The sequence below is a fragment of the Zalophus californianus genome, chromosome 6 (genome assembly GCF_009762305.2).
Source record: "Zalophus californianus isolate mZalCal1 chromosome 6, mZalCal1.pri.v2, whole genome shotgun sequence".
Taxonomy (NCBI): Eukaryota; Metazoa; Chordata; class Mammalia; order Carnivora; family Otariidae; genus Zalophus; species Zalophus californianus.
Window position 1 is genome coordinate 25,886,273 of NC_045600.1, and position 24,340 is coordinate 25,910,612.

General features: G+C 40.8%; 1 protein-coding gene across 12 annotated transcripts in view; it reads right to left on the reverse strand.

Annotated features, from left to right (window-relative positions):
- Positions 1-49: 49 nt before the first annotated feature.
- TTLL5 (tubulin tyrosine ligase like 5) overlaps positions 50-24,340 on the reverse strand; it is a 276,731-nt gene continuing 252,440 nt past the window's right edge. For 4 of the 12 annotated variants that reach the window (XR_003515953.2, XR_003515950.2, XR_003515947.2 and 1 more), the window contains 2 exons: positions 1,166-1,281; positions 50-823 (listed from right to left, as the gene is read on the reverse strand). Coding sequence is in view for 4 of the 12 variants with exons in the window: in XM_027572090.2 (XP_027427891.2) it covers positions 811-823; positions 1,166-1,281 (129 nt within the window). In the remaining 8 variants the exon portion in view is untranslated. Of the gene's footprint in view, positions 824-854; positions 1,282-6,357; positions 6,435-24,340 lie in introns of those variants that run through there. The other 8 variants (XR_003515951.2, XR_003515948.2, XM_027572088.2 and 5 more) reach the window with 7 other exon arrangements.

Genomic DNA, 24,340 nt, shown 5'->3' on the forward strand with positions numbered 1-24,340 from the left:
ACAAGCAAACAAAATGCTTCCGTGTGCTCAAACCTGTTTGCATTCACTAAGAAGTCAATAAAGTCCCTTTTCTCTCTGCCTTGTTGGGTGTCATTTTTCCTTTGGGGTTTCAATGCTGAGTCTAGAGTACCCTGCTGTAGAAAAACCCAGACTCTGGATCCTCCCCCAGTAAATCCCCAGGGTAGCTGTCAGTCCTTCAGTCAGGCTCTGCAGCCCACTTTTCAACCTTTTCTTCAGTAGAAGCCAGAGAGGGGACCAGGGAAAGGTGAGGAGAGGGGGCAGAGGTCAAGTGGACAGCCATCTAGGGGGGCTGTGCCACCTCATTCTGATGAGGACCCCTAGACGACCTGTCCATGGCAGGTCGATAATGGAGACATGTGCACATACGAGCTTCCCAGGTTCAGGAGCTGCCTATGGGGAAGAGCCTGGACCCACGATCTGCTGAAACCAAACGGAAGAAGAAAACATCTCTTTATAGTTCACATTTCTAAAATGTAGTTTAAAAAATTGCCCAGCAATGAAAGAAAACGGGAAGTTGGTCCCACTTCAGGCTTGTTTGTGAATACTGATTGTTGGGAAATTAGTAAATGGAAAAAAAGAAAATAAAAATAGAATTACTTTATTAATTTTAGAAATCAGTAATTCCAAAGGATGCCTTTACCACGGCTCATGTGGTCAGCAGCACACCGACTTTGTTCCACTCTCTGGGAAGCTTGTGATGTATGCTTCCCCCTTCCCCCGACCCCTCGGAAAAGGGAAGAACAACTTTGGTAGATGATGTTGGGATTTTAGGCTTGTGGGAAGTAAAGCTTAATATTGCAATCTGGAAAAGAAGAGGAAGCGAAATGCAAATAGCCAAAGAGCCTCTTTTATATCATCTCTGTGTGGTAGCAGGAAAGGGACAGAGGAAGCCTAAGCCGGTTTGCTGGGGGCGGGGGGGGGGAGGTAAAAGGGATAAAAGATACATGTGTGCTCTGATGGGGTATATAACGTATCAGTTGAACGTCCCCACTACCAAGTTCAGTCAAAACCCAGCGGATGTGTTTTCCCGTCCTCTCAGTAAAAATCTGGATTGGCTGATTGGCAACAATCTACTGCCACTGTTGCCTGAAGGCTCCGGGGACTGAGGCAGCAAAAAAAAAAAAAAAAAAAAAAAAAAAAATACCGTGGACCCCTTGCAGCGCTGGTGGATGCTTCGGCCCCACGCCCCTGCTGGAGCAGGAGTAGCAAACAGGTTCTTCCTCCGTGCGGTTGCGGCTCATCTCTCAGTGTGAGCAGGATCTGAAAAAGAGAGAACCAACCACTAAGTGACCGAAATGAGTGTGGGGTTTTACTTACAGCAACGTCTGGCTTAGTTAGCACTACTGAGGATTAAAGAAGTTGTGGCCAAATAAATGTTCACCTTGAACTTGAAGACTTTTCATTTTAACCATTTTTGTTGGAAACCTTTCTAACACACTCCTGTTATGCTGCTTTTTTTGTGTACTTTTCTTAGTTTCTTTCTCCCCTCCTCCTTCCCTTCCCCTTCCTCCCTTCCTTCATTCCTTCCCTCCTTCCTTCCTTCCTTCCCTCCTTCCTTCCTTCTTCTTTTTTTCCTGGATAAGAACATTTTATCTCTTTTGCTTCTTAAATAAAAAATGCTGTATATGTTAAACTTTTCTAGAAACTTAAGGTCAGCATTATTAGCATTCGGTATTGAACCGCATGGAAAAACTGCTTCATGTACGCTTCTGAGTTTTTCTAAATCTTTGTTGAATATTGGGTTGTCAGAATGCACTCTGCCGTGGACCGCGGTCTCCGTCCCTACAATATGCACCTACACCCCACCACCCGGTTTAAGACGAGGATATTACTATTACCCTGCATCCCCTGCGAGGCCCTCCCACCGCCTTCCCATTTCCACTCTCCTGAATTTTGTGTTTATCCTTCCCTTGTTTGCTTTTTAAAAATAGGTTTATTTATTACATACACTCTGAACCCTAAATATTGTTTCGTTTTTACAATTTTGTGGTTTTCAATCTGACAGTGCTGCTATAACTATTATTATATGTGATCTCAGCACACAAGTGGAGAACTTCAGTTATATACTTAGGAGTGTAACTGCTGGGTCATGGACACTTGCATCTTCAACTCTCTAAAAATAATGCCATATTACATTCCAAAGTGGTCTGTACCAATTCCCGCCCCCACCCCCACCCCCAGGGCAGCTTCTCTACCTCCCCTACCTGTGGAGAAGGGGTATTACCTGAGCTTAAAATATTTGCTAGTCCAGTGGGTATACAGTGGTGTCCTACTGTGTTTTGTTTTTTAAGATTTATTTATTTTTGAGAGAGAGAGAGAGAGAGAGAGAGAGCGAGCATGAGACGGGGGAGGGTCAGAGGGAGAAGCAGACTCCCTGCCAAGCAGGGAGTCTGATGCGGGACTCGATTCCAGGACTCCAGGATCATGATCTGAGCGGAAGGCAATCACTCAACCAACTGAGCCACGCAGGCGCCCCCCCTACTGTGGTTTTAATGAGCATTTTCCCAATTAGGAATGAGGTTGAGCCTCTTTTCAAGTATCTATCATGCCTACGTGTTTTTTCTTCTGTGAAATGCCTGGACGTGGCTTTTGCTTATTTTCTTATTGAGTTTACTGCTTATTAATTAAAAAAAAACAGCTTTATTGATATATAAGCCACATACCATACAATTCACCCATTTAATGTGTATAATCCAGTGGCTTGTACTATATTCAGAGTTGTGCATCCATCACCACAATCAATTCTAGAATGTTTTCATTGAAAGAAGATGAAACCCTATACCTCTTAGCCATCACCCTCCCTCATCTCGTCCTCCGGCCCTAGGCAACCACTAATCTATTTTCTGTCTCTAGAGGTTTGCCTATTCTAGACATTTCATGAGTGGAATCATCCAGTATGTGGTCATTTGAAATTGTCTGGCTTCTTTCACTTGGTGTAATGTTTTCAAGGGTCATCTGTGTTGTAGCATGGAACAGTACTCTCTGCCTTTTCGTGGTTGAATAATACTCCACTGTGTGTATTTATTCACTCATCAGTTGATGGCTACTGGGGTTGTTTCCGCCTCCTGGACATTAGTAATCGTGCTGCTATAAACATCCACGTACAAGGTTTTCTGGACATATGTTTTCATTTCTGTTGGGCATATACTGCTGGGTCCTATGGTAGCCCTATGTTTAAAGGTTTGAGAAACTGCCAAACCGTTTCCAAAGCAGTTGCACCATTTAAAAAAATATATACAACTTGCAAACTATTTTATTATTTTTTTAAGTTTAGTCACTCTCCCCATTGTCTTTTACAGTCTTATTTTTTCTCTAGAACACTCACTATTATCTAATGAACTGTGTTACTAATATGGTTTGTTGTCTGTATCTCTAACTAAGGATTTGGGACTATTTTATTCACTGCTCTGTGCTATGTACCTAGTGTAGATGCTCAGTAAATATTTGTTGAGTGAATCAATCTTTCACTTTAACTGGAACATTAGTCCACTCACAGTTTTGTGATTACAAATATTTTTATTTATTTCTACGGTCTTGAGCTGTGTTCTTCTTTAAAGATTTATATTAGTGAGGTAGAGGGAGAGAATCTTCAAGCAACTCCCCGCTGAGCATGGAGCCCAATGTGGGGCTCGATCTCAGGACTCATGAGATCATTACCTGGGCTGAAACCAAAAGTCAGGCACTTAACTGCCTGAGCCACCCAGGTGCCCCTTAAGTTGTGCTATTTGTCCATACTCTTCTGTGTTTTCTTTTCCTCCTTAAAGTTTTAGAATTTCTATTCTTTTGGCAGTTTCTCTATTTATTTTTGCATTTGTACATAGTGACTATGTAAAGCTGAAAATAATCATTATCTTTACCTTTTCACTCTATAAGATCAAGTTAGACAATTTAACTCTGATCATACCCTCTTGTCTTTTTTCTTTTCACACCCTCTGTCTTAACATGTATTGGTGTTGGATACTTTCATTCCCCTCCTTTTTATCCTCACAAGAACATTATGGCTTTATTGATTATTATGCTTTTATTTGCCCATGTTTTTACACATTCTCTCCTCATAAGTCACTTTTTGCATCTCAGACCTTTTTCTGGTGTCACCTTCCTCTGTTTGAAATATATTCTTTAGAATCTTTCCTTTGGTGAAGGTTTACTGATGCCAAGTCCATCTGGGTTTTACATGTTGGAAATGTCTTTATTTCATCCTCCTCCTTGAAAGATATTTTTGCTTAAAATACATTTCTGGCAGGGTACTTATTTTTTCTCATCAATGCCAACATCACACGACAGTTTGGCTTTCACTATTGCTGTTGAGGAGTACATTGTCGATCACTGGCATTCCTTTGGAAAGCCTTCCTTTGTCTTGAGGTGCTTAAATTTAACATCTTTTGTCTTTAGTATCCCAAAGTTTCAGTATGGGATGTCTAGATGTGGATTTATGATGATTCACTACAGCCAGTTGTATCTTCCATTAGTTTTGGAATATTTTTATTCATTATCCCTTTAAATATTGTCCCTGTCTCATTTTTTTTCTCTCCAAAACTCCAATTATCTAAATATCTATCAGGCTTTCTCACTTGGTTTTTCATCATTTTTTCTTTCTGTCCTGCAGTTCACGTAATTTCTTTAAATATATCTTTGAGTTCATTAAATACCTTTTCAGCTGGGTCTACCTGCAGTTAAGCCCACTCATTGATTTGAAAACTGTAATTACTCTATCTTTGCAATTCTAAAGTATTACATAGTTCTTTTCCAAATCTGCTTAGTCATAATTTTAATCTTTTGATTTTACTCATACTTTTACTCCTTTAATTTCTTTAAACACGAGAAAATTTACTTTTTATTGTATGTCTGGTAATATCAGTATCTTAGTCTTTGTGTGTCTAATATTGTTATCTGTTATTTTGCTGACTTTTGCTTATGGTGCCATGTTTCCTTATTTGTTTTGTGATTTTAAACTGTGATCTCGCAGTTCTTAGACCTTCACCTGTAAGAATTATTTGAGATTTGATTTGAAGGAAGATCCTTCCAGAAAAAATATGCATTTGATTCTACTAGATGCCTGGGGCCACCCTATTAGTTTAGGATCACCTGAGATTAAATTCTCAGTTTGAAGTTTTTCAGGGTATCTAGGGAATTTGAATTCATGCCCAAGCTTACACAAGGGCTAGTTTGTGGTTATAAATCATCAGGGGAGAGTCCTCTCCTCCATCTCACTCAGCACCAAGGCTCAGGATAGGCAATTTTCTTTCAGTGCCTGAGGGGGTAGAGGTGAAGGGGGGAGGTTTATTTCTGGTTGCCCTTTCCATGGAGAATACAGCCCTTTGGGGTCCTATCTTTATGTGAAGGGTCTCCAATTAGACGCTCCATCTGTCATCCCTGACACCTGCCATAATTCTGGTCCAGAGCTGCTTGGATCTCCACTTCTGCCTACTGTCGCAGTTCTGGGATTATCAGGGCAGGAATAATACACAGGACAACCATGTTACTGCATTTCCCCCTCACTGCCTCTGTGGCCATGATCACAGCCTGGCTCTTGTTTGGTAGGATTTTGAAAAACCGGTCATTGAAGTTGTCCATCTTCTTTTTTGCTTTGATGTCCTGACCTGGAAATTCTTTCTTTTTTTCTTTCTTTTTTTTTTTTTTTGAAATGCCTATGGTTCATACTATCTATATCCTAACTTGGCACTTACCAAATAAATGAAGTTACATCTTCTTAGGTTAGTTTTAAAGTCAACAAGCAACATAAACATAAAATATTATCAGAATTACCCTTAAAAATCTTGAAGCACCTGTAAAAGACATTGTACTGGTTTGGCAACTATTAGAGTCCAACAAACCCAATCTGTCCTCCAGCCTACTGTTCTTCTATTAGCATCATATGAAGTAACTGGCTTGTGCTACTGTAACACAGCAAATAAAAATATTTTAAACACTGTGATCAACATCTGCCCAGGTGAAGTGATGAGAAGCAGCTACGCAGGCAGAACTGCCAAAGGAACAGATCACGCTCAGGCTCACTCTTATCAGTAGGTTCCCTGAGGGGATGGTTGACACACTTTCCCAAGCCACCCAAATCATTGTTTCTTACACCTTTTTTGAGGGCAGGGGGTCGGAGTGGAGGGCTTTGTCTTGCATGTGTTGTTCATGTCCCGTGGATACACTCTTTTAAGTGCAGAGACCGCATCTTACAAATCTTCACATGACCTGAGCTGCTAGCATTTTGCCATGTCCATGTTTACACGGGGGCTGCTTGGTAAATACTGGATCAGCTGATATGGGAAATGATCAACAGCAGTGCGCCCTATGGGTAGCAAAAGATCTCCAGCTAACAATACAAACTTGGCTTCTGCAACACCACAGCCTCGTGCGATTAGCGGCAGTCCACGCTCCAGATCAGTGCTCCTACCACCCATCAGCTGTGTGGAGGAAAGGGAAGCACATTTTCAATGAGATCATCTGACTCAGAGCTTTTCCAGATCAGAAAAAACAGAGGATGCATCATGACTTCCACGCCACCAAAGAAGGCCCAGACCTCAAACAACATGAACTTGTAGCTGGAGTTATTTTTCTCCCTCCCAGGTCTGAAGTGAACAGGAGAAATAAAATTAAAACGTTGATTTTTAAAAATGACCTAAATACAAAGGCTTTGTACCTGTGCCTCTTAGATTTTGCCCCCTAAGGCCTTTTCAATGGGCCAGAGTGGCCCTGATGGTATCTTCTGGCAATGTTCTGGTTTGATAAGAGAGTGAATGAATCACTTTATTTATATCCTGAGTGACATTAGGAGAAAGGGACAGCTGGGGAGTGAGGGCCAACCTGCTGGCCCCTCACCTTCCCAGGCACAGCTCCAGTGTGTAGGCATGAACAACACAGGTGCAAGAGCATCAGATCCATTTCCTGGAACCCTGCCGGGTGAAACGGAGGCGCCAGGCACAGCTGCAGAGGGGGTTTGTGCAGAGCAGAGGTAGCCCCCGACACACCCTGAAGCCAGCCACAGGGGAGAAGGGAGCGAGCGGGCTGACCACAGCAGCACCCCGCATGCTCAGGCCTCCCGGAAACCCTTCTCCACATCTAGCGAACGACAAAGGCACTTGGTTGAACTCTTAGACGCTAAATGCAACCTGAGTCAAGGGTCCATCTATGGGGGCAAATTTCTTTCTGCTTTCAAGTAAGTGTAGGATAGTTTTAATAAGAGGCTACTTTAAGGAATTCGACCGTAAAAAACTGAAGTCATATATACAAGAAGCCCAAGTCTTCTAAGAAAAATGATCCATAACTCATTTTTGAAAACATATTTAACTCCTATACGCCTGTAAAACCATGTTCCTCTTATTCTGGTTCATTTTCTTACTACAACAAAGCAGTAACATGGGCATGATAGAACGACATCATGGAACAGAGAGAAGCCTATCTGGATGACTTTCCAATGTCATTCAGTGAAAAATGTTTCTTTTTGTAACTCCATTGTGATAGTTAAGGGCAGACGGTTTAACATGTTTGCAGAGTTGTGGTTTCTTGCATGAGAATATTTAATAATTTCCCTTTTATGAAAATTTAAAAATTGCAAGGCTGATCTAAATCAAAGTCCTTGACATCTGACTCCATGATCTATCTACATCTATTTTGATGCATAATCCATTTAAACATATCTGGGATATTAATATATATGTTTATATATAGTGTATATATAAAATGTTTCTACATAGTGTAAATGTATGTATATATAAAATATATATAAAATCTGGATTTATAAGACAAAACACTAAATCACTAAAAGGAAAATGATTTATAAAAAGTTTATTTACGGCGGTTGGAGCAAGATGGTGGAGGAGTAGGAGACCTAGATTACGTCTGGTCTCAGAAATTCAGCTGAATAGGGATCAAACCATTCTGAACACCTACAAACTCAACAGGAGATCGAAGAGGAGAGTAGCAACAACTCTCTGAACAGAGAAGCGACCACTTACTGGAAGGCAGGACGTGCGGAGAAGTGAATCCGAGGTGATATTCGGGAGGATAGATGGCGGGGGAGGGGGCCTCCGTTGGCCACTTCTGGCAAGTGATAGAGCCGCGGAGCACAAAATCGGACCTTTTAGAAGTTGGCTCCGCTGAGGGACGTCGCTGCAGTGGCTAAGAGGGGGGTGGAATCCCCCCGGGAAAGTGTGGTCTCAGGACCCTCGGGGTCACAGAAAGACCGGGGGTGCCTGAGTGTGGCAGAGCTCCCAGGTATTGGAATGGGGAAGCCGGCTGCAGAGACAGAGCCGAGGCACGGGCTCTCAGCTCGGGGTTGCCATAAACTGTGATCCGCGGCCCAGTTGGGCCACTGCTCCTCCAGCAGGGACCCAACAAGTGGCAGAGCCGGGGAGACTCCCCTTCCTCCCCCAGGAGGAGCGGCGCGGGAGCGCACCGCAGGGATCTGCTGGGTTTGGAGACTCCACACGGGGTCGGGTGCCAGAGATAAAACGCTTGGTCACAGGCCGGGTGAGCACGGAGTGCGGCCGGAGACCGGGGAGACGGGAGTGACTGCTTTTCTCTGGGGGCGCACTGAGGAGTGGGGCCCCAAGTTCTCAGCTCCTCCAGGTGGAGATTGGGAGGCCACCATTTTCGCCCTGGTCCTCCAAAGCTGTACCGAGAGCTTGCAGGGAACAAAAGCTCCTGAGAGCAAACCCCAGCAGCTTGCTTAGCCCAGACGGACAAGGGCGGGGCAATTCAGCCTCCGGCAAAGACATTTGGAAACCACGGCAACAGGCCCCTCCCCCAGAAGGTCAGCACGAACAGCCCGCAAGCCAAGACCAAGTTTACCGATCAGGGAGAACGGGAGAACTCCAGCGCTAGGGGAATATTGCACATAGAATTCATGGCTTTCTTTTTTACCATGATTCATTAGTTCATCAAAGTTAATTTTTTTAACTGTTTTTTTTTTAATTTTTCTTTTTCCCTTTTTCAACCAACATCTTATCAATCCCTTTTTTGAAAAAACATTTTTTATTTTTCATTTTTAGAGTCATATTTTATCCCTTCATAGTAGTTACCCTTATTTTTGGCATATATATATAAGTTGTTCTCTCTTTAAAATTTTGAGATACACTTTCTTCTAACAGATCAAAATATACCCTAAATCACTAGTGTATGGCTTTGTTCTAGTCTCCTGCCTGATCACAGTCTCTCCCTTTTTTCTTTCTTTCTTTTTTAATCTTCTTCTTTCTTTTTTCAAACAACTTATCTTATCAATTCCTTTTATAAAATCTTTTATAATTTTCATCTTTACAGTCATCTTCCATCCCTTCATTGTATCAACCCTTATTTTGTACATATATGTCTTTCTTCCTTTAAAATTTTAGGAGGCACTTTTTTCTAACAGACCAAAATATGCCCAAAATCTAGTGTGTGGCACTGATCTATGCACTAGCCTGATCATATTTGATCATATTCTGCTTTTTTTGTATTGTTCTGTTTTTTTTATCTTTTTTTTTTCTTCTTTCTTTTTCTTTCTTTCCCTTTCTTTTCCCCTGGTTTCAGGTCTTTTCTGATTTGTATACAATATATTTGCTGGGGACGTTGTTAACCTGTTAGCATTTTGTTCTCTCATTCATCTATTCTCCTCTGGACAAAATGACAAGACGAAAAAAAATCACCTCAGCAAAAAGAACAAGAGGTAGTACCGTCAGCCAGGGACCTACTCAATACGGACATTAGTATGATGTCGGACCTAGAGTTCAGAATCATGACTTTAAAGATACTAGCTGGGCTTGAAAAAAGCATGGAAGTTATTAGAGAAACCCTGTCTGGAGAAATAAAAGAACTAAAATCTAACCAAGTTGAAATCAAAAAGGCTATTGATAAGGTGCAATCAAAAATGGGGGCACTAACTGCTAGGATAAATGAGGCAGAAGAGAGAATCAGCGATATAGAAGACCAAATGATGGAAAATAAAGAGGCTGAGAAAAAGAGAGAGAAACAACTACAGGATCACGAGGGCAGAATTCGAGAGATAAGTGATACGATAAGACGAAACAACATTAGAATAATTGGGATCCCAGAAGAAGAAGAAAGAGAGAGAGGGGCAGAAGGTATATTGGAGCAAATAACAGCAGAGAACTTCCCTAATGTGAGGAAGGAAACAGGCATCAAAATCCAGGAGGCACAGAGAACCCCTCTCAAAATCAATAAAAATAGGTCAACACCCCGACATCTAATAGTAAAACTTACGAGTCTCAGAGACAAAGAGAAAATCCTGAAAGCACCTCGGGAGAAGAGATATGTAACCTACAATGGTAGAAATATTAGATTGGCAACAGACCTATCCACAGAGACCTGGCAGGCCAGAAAGGACTGGCAAGATATCTTCAGAGCACTAAACGAGAAAAATATGCAGCCAAGAATACTATATCCAGCTAGGCTGTCATTGAAAATAGAAGGAGAGATAAAAAGCTTCCAGGACAAACAAAACCTAAAGGAATTTGCAAACACGAAACCAGCCCTCCAAGAAATATTGAAAGGGGTCCTCTAAGCAAAGAGAGAGCCTAAAAGCAGCATAGACCAGAAAGGAACACAGACAATATACAGTAACAGTCACCTTACGGGCAATACAATGGCACTAAATTCATACCTTTCAATAGTTACCCTGAATGTAAAAGGGCTAAATGCCCCAATCAAAAGACACAGGCTATCAGATTGGACTAAAAAACAAGACCCATCAATATGCCATCTGCAAGAGACTCATTTTAGACCCAAAGATACCCCCACATTGAAAGTGAGGTGGGGGAAAACCATTTACCATGCTAATGGACACCAAAAGAAAGCCGGGGTGGCAATCCTTATATCAGACAAATTAGATTTTAAAACAAAGACTGTAATAAGAGATGAGGAAGGACACTATATCCTACTTAAAGGGTCTATCCAACAAGAAGATCTAACAATTGTAAATATCTATGCCCCTAACATGGGAGCAGCCAATTATATAAGGCAATTAATAACAAAAGTGAAGAAACACATTGACAACAATACAATAATAGTGGGGGACTTTAACACCCCCCTGACCGAAATGGACAGATCATCTAAGCAAAAGATCAACAAGGAAATAAAGACTTTAAATGACACAGTGAACCAAATGGACTTCACAGACATATTCAGAACATTCCATCCCAAAGCAACAGAATACACATTCTTCTCTAGTGCCCATGGAACATTCTCCAGAATTGATCACATCCTAGGTCACAAATCAGGTCTCAACCAGTACCAAAAGATTGGGATTATTCCCTGCATATTTTCAGACCACAATGCTTTGAAACTAGAACTCAATCACAAGAGGAAAGTCGGAAAGAACTCAAATACATGGAGGCTAAAGAGCATCCTACTAAAGAATGAATGGGTCAACCAGGAAATTAAAGAAGAATTAAAAAAATTCATGGAAACAAATGAAAATGAAAACACAACTGTTCAAAATCTTTGGGATATAGCAAAGGCAGTCCTGAGAGGAAAGTATATAGCAATACAAGCCTTTCTCAAGAAACAAGAAAGGTCTCAAATACACAACCTAACCCTACACCTAAAGGAGCTGGAGAAAGAACAGCAAATAAAGTCTAAACCCAGCAGGAGAAGAGAAATAATAAAGATCAGAGCAGAAATCAATGAACTAGAAACCAAAAGAACAGTAGAACAGATCAACGAAACTAGGAGCTGGTTCTTTGAAAGAATTAACAAGATTGATAAACCCCTGGCCAGACTTATCAAAAAGAAAAGAGAAGTGACCCAAATCAACAAAATCATGAATGAAAGAGGAGAGATCACAGCCAACACCAAAGAAATCCAAACAATTATAAGAACATATTATGAGCAACTCTATGCCAGCAAATTAGATAACCTGGAAGAAATGGGTGCATTCCTAGAGATGTATCAACTACCAAAATTGAACCAGGAAGAAACAGAAAACATGAACAGACCTATAGCCACTAAGGAAATTGAAGCAGTCATCAAAAATCTCCCAACAAACAAGCCCAGGGCCAGATGGCTTCCCAGGGGAATTCTATCAGACATTTAAAGAAGAATTAATACCTATTCTACTGAAACTGTTCCAAAAAATAGAAATGGAAGGAAAACTTCCAAACTCATTTTATGAGGCCACCATTACCTTGATCCCAAAACCAGACAAAGACCCCATCAAAAAGGAGAATTACAGACCAATATCCTTGACGAACATGGATGCAAAAATTCTCACCAAAATACTAGCCAATAGGATCCAACAATACATTAAAAGGATTATTCACCACGACCAAGTGGGATTTATCCCTGGGCTGCAAGGCTGGTTCAACATCCGCAAATCAATCAACGTGATACAATACATTAACAAAAGAAAGAACAAGAATCATATGATCCTCTCAATAGATGCAGAAAAAGCATTTGACAAAGTATAGCATCCTTTCTTGATCAAAACTCTTCAGAGGATAGGGATAGAGGGTACATACCTCAATATCATAAAAGCAACAGCGAATATCATTCTCAATGGAGAAAAGCTGAGAGCTTTTCCCCTAAGGTCAGGAACGCGGCAGGGATGTCCACTATCACCACTGCTATTCAACATAGTATTAGAAGTCCTAGCCACAGCAATCAGACAACAAAAAGAAATCAAAGGCATCCAAAACGGCAAAGAAGAAGTCAAACTCTCACTCTTTGCAGATGATATGATACTGCATGTGGAAAACCCAAAAGACTCCACCCCAAAACTGCTAGAACTCATACAGGAATTCAGTAAAGTAGCAGGATATAAAATCAATGCACAGAAATCAGTGGCATTCCTATACACCAACAACAAGACAGAAGAGAGACAAATCAAGGAATCGATCCCATTTATAATTGCACCCAAAACCATAAGATACCTAGGAATAAATTTAACCAAAGAGGCAAAGGATCTGTACTCAGAAAACTATAAAATACTCATGAAAGAAATTGAAGAAGACACAAAGAAATGGAAAAACGTTCCATGCTCATGGATTGGGAGAACCAACATTGTGAAGATGTCAATGCTACCTAGAGCAATCTACACATTCAATGCAATCCCCATCAAAATACCATCCACTTTTTTTCAAAGAAATGGAACAAATAATCCTAAAATATGTATGGAACCAGAAGAGACCCCGAATAGCCAGAGGAATATTGAAAAAGAAAAGCAAAGCTGGCGGCATCACAATTCCGGACTTCCAGCTCTATTACAAAGCTGTCATCATCAAGACAGTATGGTACTGGCACAAAAACAGACACACAGATCAATGGAACAGGATCGAGAGCCCAGAAATGGACCCTCAACTCTATGGTCAACTTATCTTTGACAAAGCAGGAAAGAATGTCCAATGGCAAAAAGACAGTCTCTTCAACAAATGATGTTGGGAAAATTGGATAGCCACATGCAGAAGAATGAAACTGGACCATTTCCTTACACCACACACAAAAATAGAGTCCAAATGGTTGAAAGACCTAAACGTGAGACAGGAGTCCATCAAAATCCTAAAGGAGAACACAGGCAGCAACCTCTTCGACCTCAGCCGCAGCAACTTCTTCCTAGAAACATCGCCAAAGGCAAGGGAAGCCAGGGCAAAAATGAACTATTGGGATTTCATCAAGATAAAAAGCTTTTGCACAGCAAAAGAAACAGTCCACAAAACCAAAAGACAACCGACAGAATGGGAGAAAATATTTGCAAATGACATATCAGATAAAGGGCTAGTCTCCAAAATCTATACAGAACTTATCAAACTCCACGCCCAAAGAACAAATAATCCAATCAAGAAATGGGCAGAAGACATGAACAGACATTTTTCCAAAGACATCCAAATGGCCAACAGACACATGAAAAAGTGCTCAACATCGCTCGGCATCAGGGAAATCCAAATCAAAACCTCAATGAGATACCACCTCACACCAGTCAGAATGGCTAAAATTAACAAGTCAGGAAATGACAGATGTTGGCGGGGATGTGGAGAAAGGGGAACCCTCCTACACTGTTGGTGGGAATGCAAGCTGGTGCAACCCCTCTGGAAAACAGTATGGAGGTTCCTCAAACAGTTGAAAATAGAGCTACCATACGATCCAGCAATTGCACTACTGGGTATTTACCACAAAGATACAAATGTAGGGATCCGAAGGGGTACGTGCACCCCAATGTTTATAGCAGCAATGTCCACAATAGCCAAACTGTGGAAAGAGCCAAGATGTCCATCGACAGATGAATGGATAAAGAAGATGTGGTATATATACCCAATGGAATATTATGCAGCCATCAAGAGGAATCAGATCTTGCCATTTGCAACGACGTGGATGGAACTGGAGGGTGTTATGCTGAGTGAAATAAGTCAATCAGAGAAAGACATGTATCATATAACCTCACTGATATGAGGAATTCTTAATCTCAGGAAACAAACTGAGTGTTGCTGGAGTGGTGGGGGGTGGGAGGGTTGGGGTAGCTGGGTGATAGACACTGGGAAGGGTATGTGCTACGGTGAGCGCTGTGAATTGTGCAAGACTGTTGAATCACAGATCTGTACTTCTGAAACAAATAGTGCAACATATGTTAAGAAAAAAGAAAAAGAAGAAGATAGCAGGAGGGGAAGAATGAAGGGGAGTGAGTCAGAGGGGGAGACGAACCATGAGAGACAATGGACTCTGAAAAACAAACTGAGGGTTCTAGAGGGGAGGGGGGTGGGGGGATGGGTTAGCCTGGTGATGGGTATTAAAGAGGGCACGTTCTGCATGGAGCACTGGATGTTATGCACAAACAATGAATCATGGAACACTACATCAAAAACTAATGATGTAATATATGGTGATTAACATAACAATAAAAATTTTTTTAAAAAGTTTATTTACTTTCTTAAAAAGATTTAATTTCTTTATAGAAAATTCTCATAATGAAGAATGGTAGACTAACACAGGACTATGTGCTTAAGTCTGATTTCTGCTATTTATTGGCCTTCTAATCTTTGTGATTTAATAATAATGATTATTGTTTTCTGAGCATAGGACAAATACATGCTCACTGTAGAGAAATCTTTGGTGGGGTTTAAAAAGAGATTTTTTTATATAGCTTTGAGTTCAAAAGAACTGATATACAGAAGGATTTTCTCTATTCTAGGACATTAATTTCTAGCCTGATACTAATTCAGTCTCATTCCTCCCAAACAGTAGATACAGCAATCATTCAAAAAAGATGCTGGATACTAGCAGTTCTTTGCCTAAAGACCAGCAGAACAGCAGACTTTTAAGTACTTGAGGAAGGTAAATGAAGGAACCCTAGACAACTGACTTTCAAACTTATTTTTAGTAAAAAAGTACATCTTATATGAATACATACATAAATATCTTTTTGACCTAAACAGAAGTCTCACAAAACAATCCTTATTTTTATTACAGATAGACCCTCACTATTTTTTCTTTCTATTCTATTATGTTCCATTGCAGGAGGGGTGGGAGGGAAGAGGAAGAAATGAGGGTTATGATCAGTGGTTTGCTAGTGAAGGTTGAACAACTGGTTCTCTGGGGTAAAACAAACAAAGGCCCCAGCTTTGTGGTGTTTGCTGATTTCCACCACAGTCAAATTCAAGTAACCAACATGATGAAGTTACTGAGAGTTCACAGAATTGGGAAGACACATGCACCCTGGCTCTGGAGAGCCTGGTCATGACCCACTAATTGTCTTGATGACCCACTGTTTGGTCATGACCCCATCATTCACAAACTAGTGTTCTAGAGTCTAGAGAATCAAACTCCTTAGTATTTCACAGGAACCTGAGAGGAGCCAGTAGGTATTGTTTCCAGGAGGTATTGAGGAAAAGCGCCTGTGCTAGGGATGATGAGCTGCCGGGGCACTTGTCTGACGGGAACCTACTCTGATGTCCATTTTGACTTGGCATCATCCGCCTTCAGCTCCCCCATAACTTATCATCTTGGGAAAATGAGAGGTACCAAGCAATAACTTTAGGAAAACCTCAATCTCCCCAGGAGTCAGTTTCTTTCTGGTAATATGGGAATCATAACTTGTGTACTTCACTGGATTAAGGGCTAAATAAGATAATCCATACGCAAACATTCTGAAAATTATCAGGGACTCTCCAGGGAGGTATTCACATGAATATGATTCAATTTAACAAAATTTTAATTATAGGCAATTAAAAAATATCATCTGAGCTCATCAATCATTCCCACCCTCTTGACTCTTCCTCCTCCCCTCTGTGGGTCTCTGAGATTTTTAACTATCCAGTGCCTCTCAAGGCTGCCTCCTTGGATGGTTCCCCTGTATCTGCTTTCTTCTTTGTACTTTGCTGCTCTTTTTTTTACATCTTTCCCTCAGAGAATTTATCCACTTACAGCTTTAACAGGTAATTCTATATGGATGACTGCTAAACTCTACATCTGGCTTGAACTCTTCCCTGGCTTTGAGAAGACTTCTGAGTTCAATGTTCAGCCATCATGTCAAATTTGACTTTTAAAATACTCAGTGTTATCTGTCCCCCTCATCCACTACACTGGGTGTTCTACTTCTGTCAATGGCACTTGGATTAGCCCACTTACCAAGGTTTAAAGAACTTACAGCCACTTCACCCATTAGCATGGCTACATCTCAACCATTAGCATGGCTACGAACAACAACAACAAAAAAGTGTTGGTGAGGATGTGGAGAAAGGGAACCCTTGAGCACTGTTGGTAGGAATGTAAAATGGTGCAGCTGCTATGGAAAACAATATGGCGGGTCTCCACAAAATTAAAAAAAGAATTACTATATGATTCAGTAACTCTACTTCTGGATATACATCTAGAAGAACTGAAAGTAGACTTGACCAGATATTTGTCCACCCATTTTCACAGCAGCATTACTCACAAGAGTCAAAAGGTTGAAGCAAATCAAGTATCCACTGACAGATGAATTAATAAATAAAATGTGGTATACACATACAATAGAGTACTATTCAGCCTTACAAGAAGGAAATTCTGACACATGACACAACATGGCTGAACCTTGACGACATTGTGCAAAGTGAGATAAAGCCAGTCATGAAAAGACAAATACTGCATGATTCCACTTATATGTGATATCTAGAATAGTCAAATTCAGAGAGACAGAGAAAAGAGGATGTGGTTGCCAGGAGGCGGGGGAGAGGAGAATGGGGAGTTATTGTTTAATGGGTAGAGTTTTAGTTTTGTAAAAGAAGAGTTCTAGAGATGGATGGTGGTGATGATTGCACAAAAATATGAATGTACTTAATCCACTGAACCGTACATTTGAAAATGATGAAAGTGGTAAATTCTGTGTTAAGTATATTTTGCCACAATTAAAGAAGAAAGTCAATACCAGTTATTGCTCTATCATTTATTCTGCTGCAGGCACCATATGAAGTATTTATTGCACATATTGTCTTATTTAACTCCATATTTGCATAGTTGCGAAGAAGCTCTGGGCTGAAAGTAGGGGAAATCTACTGTTTTTGTCTCCTAACATCCCTTCCCATCTGCTTGTGGTCTCAGCTCCTTTCACTTCCTTTGGAAAACTGCTCCCCACTTGCTCTATTCTAATGTGGTGATTATGGCCAGACCAAGAATGTCAGTAACCATGACCTTTTTTTTTTTTAAATTCCAGTATAGTCAGCATACAGTGTTAAGTGAGTTTCAGGTATACAATATAGTCATTCAATGATTTCATACATTACCCAGTGCTCATCAGGACAAGTGCACTCCTTAATCCCCTTCACCTACTTCACCCATGCCCCCACCCCTCTCCCCCTCTGGTAGCCTTCAGTTTGTTCTCTAGAGTTAAGAGAGTCTCATACCCTCTTGATCACAAAAGCTGGCAGGTGATCCAGACCTAGCCAAAGTCCCCACCGCCGGGGCCACAGCAACTGCCATAAGAGTTGGTTATATCATCCAAGCCAAGCCAATCACAGCCCTTCCTTGGGATTTCTATATACTAACATAGAAAGAGAAATACTGTTTGTACTCTGTGGTCATTAAACTGGAAAGAATAAGGCTGGAGCTGCTCAAACTATACCCCTCCACTGATCTGCTACACGGAAGAAACCATATAAAGGAAAGAGGGAGGTTTATGGAGTTGTGAAAAGAAACGAAAAGAGATGGAGAAAGATGGACAGAAGGAACATGAGGCAGAGAGAGAGATGGAGAAAAGGAAAGATCTCACATGACACTTAGCTGGAGGCACCCTAATTCTCTCTGATCGTGTGAGTTCACAGATGAATCCTTTTTCTTAGGTGTGTGGATGGAATTTGTTACTGTAATGGATTCTGGGTACCAGTGCTGGAGACTCCCATGACAGGATTGTTAGAATGAAGCCAAAGTTCTGAACGTGAATAAAATAATAAGCCCAGAGAAAGGATCACACAAACAGAAGGGAAAAACTCAAGGGCAGAACTGACCAATGCACCCTTCAGAAGAAGGGTCACTCTAGGTTTTCCTGAAGCAAAGTGCTAGTCAGGCATTTGGCAGAAAATCTATCTTGGAACTGTGTCCTCTCCATCTTCTAAAAAGTACCAGAGGAAGGAATATACAAGTCTCAGCTAAAAAATGAGGCAGGAAGAAACATCCTCATGTGATTGCTGTGATGATTAGGTCAAGAAACTCTATGTAAACCCCCCAGCACTTGGGGTAGAGCAGGTGCTCAATGGCTAGCGGCCCCTGCTGTCATGAGTTTTTAAACTGCAATGACAAGAAGAGAGAACTGGAAAACTCCAGGCGACCACGTGAGAGAACACAGCATGAGTTCAAAGGCTTTATGTGGGAACTAAAATTTCCTTTCTGCAATGCCTTTATTTTTTTTCTTTAAAGATTTTATTTATTTATCTGAGAGAGAGAGAATGAGAGAGAGAACACGAGAGGAGAGAGGGTCAGAGGTAGAAGCAGACCCCCCGCTGAGCAGGGAGCCCGATGTGGGACTCGATCCTGGGACTCCAGGATCATGACCCGAGCCGAAGGCAATTGCTTAACCAACTGAGCCACCCAGGCGCCCCTGCAATGCCTTTCTTTAAAAACTGATTCTATTTGTGTTATATTAAAAGTAATCCACGCATCTTCTGTGTACTAATAATGAAGCAGGAGAAAAAGAAATTAAGAAAACAATCCCATTTACAACTGCACCAAAAATAATAAGATACCTAGGAATAAACTTAACCAAAGCGGCGAAAGGTCTGTACTCTGAAAACTTTAAAACATGAATGAAAGAAATTGAAGATGACACAAAGAAATGGAAAGACATTCGATGCTCATGGACTGGAAGAGCCGATATTGTTAAAATGTCCATCCTACCCAAAAGCAATCTACACACTTAATGCAATCACTATCACAATACCAACAGCATTTTTCACAGAACTAGAACAAATAATCATAAAATTTGTATGGAACCACAGAAGACCCTGAATGGCCAAAGCAATCTTGAAAAAGAACAAAACTGGAAGTAATCAATTTTTAGTCAAAATAATATGGCACTGGCACATAAACAGACATAAATCAATAGAACAGAATAGAAAACCCAGAAATAAACCCAATAAACAGATTATACGGTTAATTAATCTATGACAAAGGAGGCAAGAATATGTCGCGGGGAAAAAAGCCAATCTCTTCAACAAATGGTGCTGGGAAGACTGGACAGCTACGTGCAGAAGAATGACACTGGACCACTTTCTCACACCATCCACAAAAATAAACTCAAAATGGGTTAAAGACCTAAATGAGAGACCTGAAACCATAAAAATCCTATAAGAGAGCACAAGCAATAATTTCTCTCATGTCGGCTGTAGCAGCATTCTTCTCGATGGCAAGAGAAACAAAAGCAAAAATAAAATGTTGGGACTACATCAAAATAAAAAGCTTCCGCACAGCAAAGGAAACAAAACAAAAAGACAACCTACTGAGTGGGAGAAGACATTTGCAAATGATATATATGGTAAGGGGTTAATATCCAAAATATATAACGAATTTATGTAATGCAACATGAAAAAAACCTAAATAATCCAATTAAAAATGGGCAGAAGACATGAGCAGACACTTCTCCAAAGAAGACATACAGATGGCCAACAGACACATGAAAAGATGCTTACCCTCACTTACAGTCAGGGAAATGCAAATCAAAACTACAATGAGCTATCACCTCACACCTGGCAGAATGGCTAAAATCAAAAACAAAAGACAAAACAAGTGCTGGTGAGGATGTGGAGAAAAATGAACCCTCATGCACTGTTGGTGGGAATGCAAACTGGTGCAGCCACTCTGGAAAACAGTATGGAGGTTCCTCAAAAATTAAACATAGAACTACCATATGATCCAGTAATTCCACTACTGGGTATTTACCCAAAGAAAACAAAAACACTAATTTGAAAAGATATATGCACCCTTGCGTTTATTGCAGTATTTACAATGCCAAAATATGGTAGTGACCCAAGTGTCCCTCCGATGAATGGATAAAGATGCGGTACACACACACACACACACACACACACACACACACACACACACACACACAGAGGAATATTACTCAGCCATAAAGAAGAATGAAATCTTGCCATGTGCAACAACGTGGTTGGATCTAGAGGGCATAACGTTAAGTGAAATAAATCAGAGATACAAATACTATATGATTTTACTCATATGTGGATTTAAGAAACAAAACAAATGAATAAAGAAAAAAGAGACAAACAAAAAAACCAGACTTTTAAATACAGAGAACAAACTGGGGAGGGTATCAGAGGGGAGTTGGTGGGGGGATGGTTAAAACAGGGGAAGGGGAGTAAGAGCACACTTATCATGATGAGCAGAGTAATGTATAGAATTGTTGAACCATTATATCGTACCCCTGAAGCTAATATAACACTGTATGTTAACTATACTGGAATTAAAAAAAAATTCTATGAATAACTGAAAAACAAAGGCATTTTTTAATAGCTCCCTAACTACAAAAAAAAAAAAAAAAACCCATGCACAAATTAAAAAAAAAAAAAATCAAATAATACAAGGTATAGGGTTAAAAGTGTCTTCCATCCCGGACTCATTCCTGGTGTGTGTGTGTGTGTGTGTGTGTGTGTGTGTGTCCTTCTCAGAGCAGCCTATGCACATACAAATGTATATTCCTGCTCCCCTTTTTATACAAATGGGAACATAACCTTCAGTGGGTTTTTTGGGTATCTTTTATTTAACAATCTATCTCAGAAATTGTTCCATACCAACACAAACATCTACTTCAGGGGACCTCTTTAGATAATGCACAGAATTATTATTCTAATCTGAAGGCACCTTTTTCGGGAGGGTCACCTTGCGAGATCCCCATACTGTCCCACTCTGGTTCCACAGCTTTGTGTAAGGAAAACTAAGAGAGACCTAGAATTGGTCTGTCATCTTGTTATTGTGCAACCAGGAGATAACAGGAAACAGCTTCTTCCTCTCTTAAAACAAAAGGCCACCCAAAGGGGAGTTCCGATGAAGCAGGAGCCAAATTATTGAAGCTCAGTATTTGGAGGTGTTAAGTGATAGTTCTTAGAATGTTCTGGAAGGTAAAGGGAGAGTTTAACCTCATGTTAGCATCATTTAAGAGGACAAAAGGAGGGCTGTTGGTGAAAAGGAATCTGACTGTGCTTGGGAATAATGATAGCTTTGCCACACAGACTCTGATCGTTAGAAAAACACGAGACAATCAAGCTGACAACGCTACTAATTTTAGAGGCTAAAGCTACTGGAATCCCAGCATACTTACCGAGGAATCAGATGTCAGCTTGCCATCACCACAGAGCAGATGTCCTTGGGATCCTTTGAACTAAAGCTTGGGTTCAACTATCACCCACCCTCCTCTTGCAGAGTTCTTCCTATTAGCTCTTGAAAGGCTCCTGAATATGTCTGTTAGTTTGTATTTGCCTTCCACACTAATGCATAGAGCCCACTAATCATTTTCCACTCCTCCCCAGATTTTCTAAAATGTGCCCCCCTCTGGGTATTATGGCTCACTGCATGCCCACCTCCAACCCACTATCCCTTACCCCTCTTTTTGTCTATTAACAATAAAAGAGAAATTAGAGCAGTTTCTCAACTCTGTATGACCTATGTTCTATCAGCCAGGAAGATTTTGTTCAGTTTTACTTTCTGTACTTTGTTTTATAAAAGCTGTTTCTTCTCGCTTTCCCTACAGAAGATTATATTACGGTTTGACCATGCTTTTTTAAAACTCACGGTATCTTCCCTCGTCTTTCCCTCCCATCCCCCTGCACACCCCTTGGTATGCATCCCTGTACTAGACACAGAGGATTCACTGGACTATTTCTCTTCAATCTTGTCCATAAAATGATCTTTTTTTCACCCCTAGAAATGTCAAAATTTTACATTTTCCAAATCAGAACAATCTTAGCTTTACAGAATGGTAGTACGGCCTATAGATTATATCAGCCACGGTGCCCGTGTATTTGATGACATTGAATCTACACATGTAAAATATGTCAGTTTGTCCGTCTGTTAACTTTTAATTTTTACTTTGTTAAAAACAAATCTAAACTAGTTTGGTAGGCAGCCTTTAAGATGGCCTCCTGTGACTTCCACTTCCTACTCTCCATGCCCTCTGAAATCCCCTCCTGAGTATGGACTGACTGGACTTACTCGCTTCTAACAAAGAGACATAGAGCTGAAGTTACAGGGTATCACTTCCAAGATTAAGTTATAAAAAGACTGTGGCTTCTATGTGGGTGCTTTCTCACTTTCTCATGGATTGCTTGCCCAGGGGAGGCAGCTGCCATGTTGTTGTAAGGTAGCTATATTAGTGCGGTAGGGCTGCCACAACCAAACACCACAGACTGGGTGGCTTAAACAACAGAAATTTACTGTTTCTCATAGTTCAGGAGGAAGATCAAAGTGTCCGCAGGTTTGGTTCCTTCTGAGGCCTTTCTCCTTGGTTTACAGATGGCTGTCTTTTCCCTGTGTCCTCACAGAGTCTTTCTCTGTGTGGGTGCATCCCTGGTGTCTTACGTTCCTCCCCTTAGAAAGACACCAGTTGGGTTGGCTTAGGGCCCATTCTCTTAACTTAGTCACCATTTTAAAGGCCCTATGTACAAATACAGTCACATTCTGAGGTAATGGGGGTTAAGACTTCAACATATGAATCTGGGGGTCACATTTCAGTCCATAACAGCAGGCCTCTGAAGAGGCCCAAGTGGAAAGAGGCCTGCCAACAACCATGTGAGTGAATTGGAAGTAGATTTCCCAGATGAACCTTCGGATGAGCTCCCAGCTCCCAGCCAACAGCTTGCCTACAACCTCATCAAGAGACCTTGAGCCAGAGGTATGCAGCCTAAGCTAGGATGCCTGAGCCATAAAAAGTGTGATATAACAAATGTTTTTTGTTTTAAGCCATAAGTTTGGGGGTAAAATATGTTATGTGTTTTACAGTGTAACAGATGACTACTAACCACCAATGACCTCACATACCAACAAAGAAAAACCTGTATTAACTGGAATGCTTGGGCAAAGAATACTGTAGCTACTTGGAACTTTCAGTTAATTGGAGTTAAGGCCAAATTTTTCTTTGCTTCAAACCTTACTGCAAATGAATCAGTTGTATTTTTTCTTTCTTTTGCCAAAAATAAGTCTTTGATGACTGGAGGTCAAGACTGCTCTAGGTGTCACTTGATAGTGAAAAACACCAACAACATTTGTTCATGCAGTATGCCATCTAGCTTTCACAGCAACCCCATGAAGAAGACACGGAAGCTATTCCGAAGTCAGGTGCCAGGCAAAATTCAGGCAGTCAACACATATTTCTAAATGAATGTTACTTCCATTTTACAGACAGTGAAACTGAGCCTAGAGAAGTTAATTGTTTCAGATCCCAGTTACTAAGTGGCAGGTATGGTAACAGAACCTGAGTCCAGGACTTTTCCTACTGTATTGTGTCCTTACATATTTGCTGTTTGTATCTTTCAGTCAGTAAGGTGAAATTTTCTTCTTCTACAATTTGTTAATAGGTGTACAGTATTTTAAAAATATTGTATTGGATCATCTCCCAAACTGCCTCTTTTGTTTCCAGATGGCAGATCCCGGAGGCAGGAGGGCTCAAAACTAATTTTAATATTAAACATACCTATATGAGTGTCTAGCTCAGCTAAGAAAAGTTACCTATTTAAAAAATAAACCTCTTGGGGCACCTGGCTGGCACAGTCAGTTAAGCGTCAGACTTGGTTTTGGTTTGAGTCTTGGGATTGAGCCCTGCGTCAGACTCTGAGCTCAGTGTAGAGTCTGCTTAAGGTTCTCTCTCCCTCTCCCTCCTCACTGTATATACTCCCTAAAATAAATAAATCTT